The sequence below is a fragment of the Synchiropus splendidus genome, chromosome 3 (genome assembly GCF_027744825.2).
Source record: "Synchiropus splendidus isolate RoL2022-P1 chromosome 3, RoL_Sspl_1.0, whole genome shotgun sequence".
NCBI classification, from domain to species: Eukaryota; Metazoa; Chordata; class Actinopteri; order Syngnathiformes; family Callionymidae; genus Synchiropus; species Synchiropus splendidus.
In genome coordinates this window covers 22,234,824-22,241,582 of record NC_071336.1, presented here as the reverse complement: position 1 = coordinate 22,241,582, position 6,759 = coordinate 22,234,824, and the positions used below count along the sequence as shown (strand labels likewise).

General features: G+C 41.4%; 1 protein-coding gene across 6 annotated transcripts; it reads left to right on the top strand.

Annotated features, from left to right (window-relative positions):
• The first annotated feature begins 7 nt into the window (after positions 1-7).
• Positions 8-6,690, top strand: armc3 (armadillo repeat containing 3). 6 transcript variants are annotated; one of them, XM_053858650.1, is made up of 19 exons: positions 8-190; positions 260-338; positions 1,364-1,437; positions 1,525-1,642; positions 1,766-1,891; positions 2,010-2,078; positions 2,192-2,367; positions 2,641-2,835; positions 2,959-3,142; positions 3,214-3,363; positions 3,435-3,543; positions 3,866-4,115; positions 4,185-4,321; positions 4,485-4,653; positions 4,723-4,814; positions 5,619-5,687; positions 5,964-6,128; positions 6,202-6,364; positions 6,424-6,690. In XM_053858650.1, exons 3-19 carry the CDS (start codon positions 1,390-1,392, stop codon positions 6,652-6,654), a joined length of 2,451 nt encoding a protein of 816 aa, XP_053714625.1. In that variant the 5' UTR covers positions 8-190; positions 260-338; positions 1,364-1,389; the 3' UTR covers positions 6,655-6,690. The 6 variants fall into 6 exon arrangements, with proteins under 6 accessions (XP_053714625.1, XP_053714626.1, XP_053714624.1 ...); XM_053858651.1 differs by lacking the exon at positions 8-190 and having other exon boundaries at positions 297-349; XM_053858649.1 differs by lacking the exons at positions 8-190; positions 260-338 and having other exon boundaries at positions 693-1,437.
• Positions 6,691-6,759: the final 69 nt, after the last annotated feature.

The following is a 6,759-nucleotide window of genomic DNA, read 5'->3' as shown; positions in this document are numbered from 1 at the left end:
TGTGATGTCTCTCAACTTCTATGGCGCGTCGTCGTCGTTTTCCGTGATACTCGTGAGATGCAACAGAAATGGGACTTACATTTCCTGAATTATGTCTCTATTGTTATCCCTGAAGAAATCACTTTGCTCTGCAGACATCATGCATGTGGTTCTCCTTCAGGACAGATGCTTAAGCTTGATCATCCACGAGGTACTTGGCGCAGACGCATAAATAAGCAGTGAAACACAGTGTTAAGCGGCTCTTCCTTCTTCTGCCCAGCGTGACACTCGTTGCCTGGCAACGCCATCATTTCTTTCTAACAAACACCGGCGGCGCGGTGCAAGTCAACTTCGATTCTGTACGTTCGTTGTGAGTACTAAAAGTCAATCTGATGTTTGAAAGTCCGTCTTAGAAACGTATTTAGTTCCGCGTTTGATGGCCCTGCTTACGAAGTCGTCTTATTTCTTTACGTATAAGTTGTTTCTTTTCATCCAGGTCATCGTGTTAGACACAGTATAGTCATTTCATATTCAGAAGGCGTCGCTTATCTCGTAATAATTGCCGGTTGCATGTTTCTATCTAGACTAGAACGCATTTAGCTAACCAAGAGAAATCATCTGAAACATTATGTAATGGCTTTGGAGCTCATTTACGAAAAGGTCTCTTGAATTTTGTTATTCATAAACTAGATCTATATCTCATCTAGACATGCTTTTATTCAAGACATTCTGAATCATACAGAACTTCAGATTTGTTTTCTTTGCAGTTGCTGTTTTCTACTGTAGTATCAAGTACAGCTGAGGGATCCAGCCCAAGATTATGTTTGGACTTAAATGACAATTTCAGAATTAAACTGATCAACATCCCATCAACACCAGCGTCAATAACTGCTGCAGATGTATACAAATACATGAATATATATAGTAAACAGTATATAATAAATAAAAGTTCTAACTTCTGACAATGAGAGAAGAGTAAACTTGGTGATACATAACACAGAAGCAAACAGTAAATTCCATATAGGAGGTTATTTTTTATTTATATTTGGATATTTCTGTCATTAATTTGAACCTTAATCATAAATTGATCCTTTTTAATGCATTGTCTCAGCCACAAAGGTTTGTTGGTTTATCTAGTTGTTTTGAATTGAAACTGCGCTATGAAACATACCTGCCCTGACGGTCACTTTTCACGTCTATAAATTATGATTTGCGGTCTTATGTTGATGTGATACTTTAAAGTTTAGCAGTTTGACATAAAAGGCCTTTTTTGATTATTATTAAAGAACAAACATCAAGGTCCCTCAGTATAAAAAAGTGCAACATATTGTCTCAACTCAGATAAAGTGATGAGGTCAAACGAACATGTATTTGCTTAATTTAGTGGTGCATACGCTGTAAACTTTCACAATGGGAAGGAAAGGAAAGAAAGAGAATGAAGCTCCATCCAAGGAAGCGGTAAGTTCTGTATTATTTCTTCAAAGATGTTTTTCATGCCGGTTAGTGACACAAAGCTAATGCTTGTTGTTGACCTCTCCTCCACAGTTTGATCCATTGGCAGTTGAGGTAAAAATGCCTATTACAGTTGTGTTGCTCCTGAGTTCACCAGAGGAGGACATTCTTTCCAAGTCCTGTGATGCAATCTACAAATATGTTGAGAAAGGTATTGTCGTCTCTAAAGCATAACACTATTTAAAGCTCAAATGAAGTGTAAATATTTAGTGTTTATCTCATAACCAGTGCAACGTTTTAATGAAATTCCTTGCTCTCTTCCTTTGTCTTCTAGCGGATGAGAACAAGATAACTCTTCTGGGTTTGGGGGTGCTCGAGCCTCTCTGTCAACTCATCTGTCACAGCAACACACAGGTCAGGCACAGTGCTTTCATGGCCCTGGGCACGATGTCCACTAATGGTATGTCATGCAGTAAATATTCACCTGGGAGTTTTTTTTTCATTTTTAATATCACAGTCGATTGTAGACCTATCAACCAACGTCCATTTCTCTGACATGTTCCTCTGTTCTCTGAAAGGCGATGTAAAGGAGGGTCTGAAAAAATTTAATGTCATACCACCAATTATTCATAAACTCATTCCTGAAGGTCAGTATTTTATTTTAGTCTCCACATATGCAACATAAGGCAAGAGAACTGCCCTCATGTGCTCCTGTGTCTGAGCTCCATGTTTAAACATGTACCATCTTCTCTTGCCCTAGAGGACACAGTTGTTCATGAGTTTGCGACCCTCTGCTTATCGTCCCTGTCTGCGGACTTCATCTGCATGCAAAAGATCTTTGAATACGACGGCCTTCTTCCTCTGATTGAACTTCTTTCGAGTCCAGACCCTGATGTGAAGAAGAACTCATTACAGACCATTTATAACATGGTTCAGGTGACTCAGTTTTTAATGGATAATCTTCAAGTCTGCATTTGCTGAAGCATCACAATAGATAGCCCTGGGTCCATTCAATGGACTTTGGGTGGTTGATATGGCATGGATTTCTCCTATGCACTCCAATTTCCTCTCATTGTACAAAACATAGGTGAATCTGTAAATTGTCTGTTGTGATACATGCTTAACATAAATTTGTGAATGGAACCTCACGCCTGGGTCTTGTGACTAACTGTATTAAAATGATTCTTACTTGCTTTTCATTTCCTTAAGGACTATCCAAGCCGCTTGGCTGTGCATGAGTTAGGAGGGATCCGTCCAATCCTGGAGTTGCTGGATTCAGACTTTGTTGCCATCCAGCATTTGGCTCTGAAGACGCTGCAGATCCTCACCACAGACAAAGACACACGGGAAACCTTCAGGGAGGAGGAGGGATTTGAGAAACTCATGGATATCCTCAGTAACCCAGTGAGTGACTGCCATCTGTGCCTGCTCACAATATTGACCTTCATTATTGTCCCAACATACTAAGCGTGCATGTACTAGTTCATTCATACAATCCAACATATAACATATTTGGTGTCCAAAAAGGAATTTGCAGATCTCCACGTGGAGGCCTTGAGGACCGTCGTCCACTGTCTTTGTGACAGTGAAAGTCTGAGGTTATTACACAAAGACGGAGGACTGACCAAACTGATGGAGTTTGTTGTCAAAGCCCCTTCACCGGAAATCCAGTCCAGTGCTGCTAAATGCATCGCAATGATAGTTAAATGCGGTAGGCAGATTGAACTCCTGTCAGGTCCACTTTTAATTAAGCTAATGGAATGAATGTGCGCATGTGTGCAGTTGAGAGTCACTTACAGCTTCACGAGCAAAACGTTGAGAAGATTATGGTGGAGCTTTTGTCCGTGGTGAATGACAGTGTGAAAACGGCTGCCTGCCAGGCTCTCGCCGCCATGAGCTCCCAGCTGGCGAAAGACACGTTCAGAGAACAAAGTACGCATTTTTTTTCTGAATACTATTTATTCTCACCTATTTATCTGACTTTTTTACGTCTCACGTTTCAGAGGGTTTTCCTGTCCTGCTTGAGTGTCTGCGAAGTGAGAGCTATGAGTTAAGAGAGGAAGCTACCCAAGCCATATTTAATCTAACAGCTGATAACTGGCTTAACGCAGAGTGAGTTGATGACATTGCTGCTTATTATTTGATTTTTGCCTCCTCTATGAAGGACATTTTTTACAGTCTATGCACTGGTGCTTCATCTGCAAGTGTATATTAGTCCTCATCTTTGTCTAACAGCAAAAAAATGAACATTATTAAGAAGTCAAGAATTCCTATTCATTTTAAAACGTAAATATAAAACACTTATAGTGAATCAAAATATTTTCTACATATTCAGAATATCATTCTTTGTTCTCACTCCTATACAGGTAATGTTCATGTGCTTTTGAATTTGTCTCCCAACCATTGTTAACCACAAAACCTCATATGTCTCTAGCACTTTGTATAAGGTGGGGGGCATTGACATCCTGGTCCTGAAGCTCCGTGACCCATGTCCCAGATTAGTGGCCAATGTTACAGCCACACTAAGCAACATGGCGAGGCAAGAAGAGATCCGCTGCAACATTGTTGCACACGGTGCCATCCCGCTGCTGGTTAATTCCCTCTCGTCACCCAATACCCAGGTCCAGATCAACACAACCCAGTGCTTGGCTGTTCTGGTTAGTGATGTGGATTCCAGGGCAGAGGTTAGTACACGAAGCACTGTTTCATAATTTAATGGCGTTTTTTTTTTAAACTGAGCTTTTTGTCCACAGTTACAAAGGACTGGAGGCCTGTACCCGTTGGTCATGCTGCTGCAGTCTCACCATAATGAGGTGTTAAAAAACACATGCTGGGCAGTAAATGTCTGTGCCACAGATAAACCTGTCGCTGTGGAAATGTGCAAATACGGGTAAGAGGCTAAAACACTTTTAAAAATAAATATAATTCAAAGAATTTCCTGGAAAAAAAAAGAAATGTTGGAGTTACGTTCCACCAGAAGATGGCAGTAGAGGACATAAAGTGTTGAAGAAACACTACAGTATTGGTTTGTAAGGGTCTCCCGTTTGTCTCAGCGCTCTGGAAATGCTTCAGGAAATCAACACATCAGAAATTCGCCAAAACAGATTCAGCCAGCTGGCTATGGATAACCTGCTGAAGTCAAACCTGTCTGTGAAGTACAGCCTGGAAAGTTACCTCACCCCTCTTGACATCATCACTGATGGCTTTTACGATGTTGGAAAGGTGTGTCAGCTAAGTTTTTATACATTTCAATTCATTGTTATTTTTTTAACTTTTCTTTCCCTCCTGCAGACCAATATGGGGCAAAGAGTTTTGACCTTGGAGGAGTTAGCCAAACAACCAGTCAACACCCACCAGGCCATCATTGTCATCAATACCGGAGAGTGAGAGTCATTTTATATCGTTGTCACATACACATCATCTAGTAGTACACAAGTTACTTTTCATGAACAATGCCAGCATCACCATCATCTCCTGAGGTCAGTCACTTCTTACACCCCCCTTCCTTGTTCCAGTCAAGTGCCAGTTGCCTTGTTTCCTTTGTGTGAACCCCATTAGTGTGGCCTCACAAAGTAAGCGATCCAATTTTGTTGCGAGGAGCCGAGAAGAGCCTTTGCTCGATGTTAAATCATTGAAAACCTCAAAACAAACGTACACATACAGTATGCACGCAACAGAGGAAAATAGTATAGTCTGCATGTTTATGCCATTAAAAAATAGCGCAACACAAACAGGGTTAAAGCTACCAAGTATTTAGAATTGCATGAGAATTTAGTATTCACATCAGGGTGCTACTTTCTTTATCACTCCAGACTCAATGGAGTCAACATACGAGCCACAACAACGTTTCTGGCATTTTAAACGGCCCGTTGCATAATCTGTTTTAACCTTGTCAAGACCTGAGAAAACAAAAACAAACTAGACATCTACATTAAATTGTGCAACGCAGACCTATAATCAGCCATGGGAGACTGGTTAATAGTCAACAGGCGGTGAACTTTTGATCAGTAAACAAAGCATTTCAAGTGTGTGAGTGCTGGACCTGTGTCCAGTCTGCTGTGCTGTGTGATCAGTGATTAGTATCAGAGAGTCTCAGTGTTTGACCCCTGATTCAACTTCAATATTTCAATGGTGAAATTTAATGAAGCTATATATTCTCAGTTACATGAAACTGTTTGTTTTTCCAGACATGTGTCAGAGGAGAAGCAAAATGCAGAATCAGAAATTCCCAGCAAGGAAGAGACAAAAACGTCAAGGTGTGTTCATATATTAATAAACTACATGCTGAAACAACCTGCAAGGGCCAAGGGAAATGAGAAATATGTGTTTTATGAGTGGGGGAATTCAGAGGGGAAGTAGCAAAACGCCTTCCTTGAAAAATAGGAGCAACGGAACCAATGCATTGGGGAAATTACATGCACTTAACTGCTGTTGTTTTCTGCTCGGAGAAGGATCGCATGCTTCTTTTTTTAATCAATTCCTCGAAATGATCTTTTCGATTTATATTCACGCAATGTCATGAATCCTCCCAGACGGAAACGGGAAGAAGAAAAGCGGAAAGACGACGCCCAAAAAGGTTCTGCAGAGAAACCATGGAAGCTAGTTCAAGATGTTGCCGTGCGGAATTTAGTGAATGAGGCCAGACGCTCCATCCTTCCTCTGAAGGATGAGCGGGAACAGTACGCCGCTCTGGCCAGGTGACTGCACATTTGAACAGCTTTACCAGTCTTGACAGGTAATAAAACAGTTCATGGTCTGAATGTGTTGCAGACTGGTGAGTGATTCCATGGGTGGACCAGTGGAGAAGGAAAAGCTTCATGAATTCTCATGGCACCATCACCTGAGCGAGGTCAAGTATGGACTGCAGTCTAATATCGTTCCAATTGGCATGGTCAAAAAAGGAATCTACTGCCACAGAGCTCTGCTTTTTAAGGTAAGCAACTGGGACGTGATTGTTTTCAAGCTTTTCTAGTCTTTTTGCCTCCTCTGCAGTATCTCGCCGACAGCATCGGCTTGAGCTGCACTCTGGTGCGTGGCGAGTACCACCGAGCTTGGAATGAAGTCCTGCTCTCGGAGAAGGCTCCCCAGAACAAAGACCAGCAGCCCCAGTGCAGACACTGCATCGTTGATCTCATGCACCAACCAGGAAGTTTACTGAATGTGAACACGCCGGCAGCAGTCAAGTATCAGAACAGACCCCAGATGCAGTTCTTGTACAGATAACCATCGTATGGACGACAAGTGGACTTCAGTGTCTTTGCTGAGAATCTGTTTATTAAAGTTATATTCAAAATTTGATTGTTTTGATTGATTGTTTTATTGTCTAAA

Coding starts and splice junctions, on each gene's coding strand:
- armc3 (XM_053858650.1), top strand. CDS start 1,390: ATGGGAAGGAAAGGAAAGAAAGAGAATGAAGCTCCATCCAAGGAAGCG. Junction 2,368..2,640: donor CCATTTATAACATGGTTCAG/GTGACTCAGTTT, acceptor CATTTCCTTAAG/GACTATCCAAGCCGCTTGGC. Junction 6,129..6,201: donor CAGTACGCCGCTCTGGCCAG/GTGACTGCACAT, acceptor AATGTGTTGCAG/ACTGGTGAGTGATTCCATGG.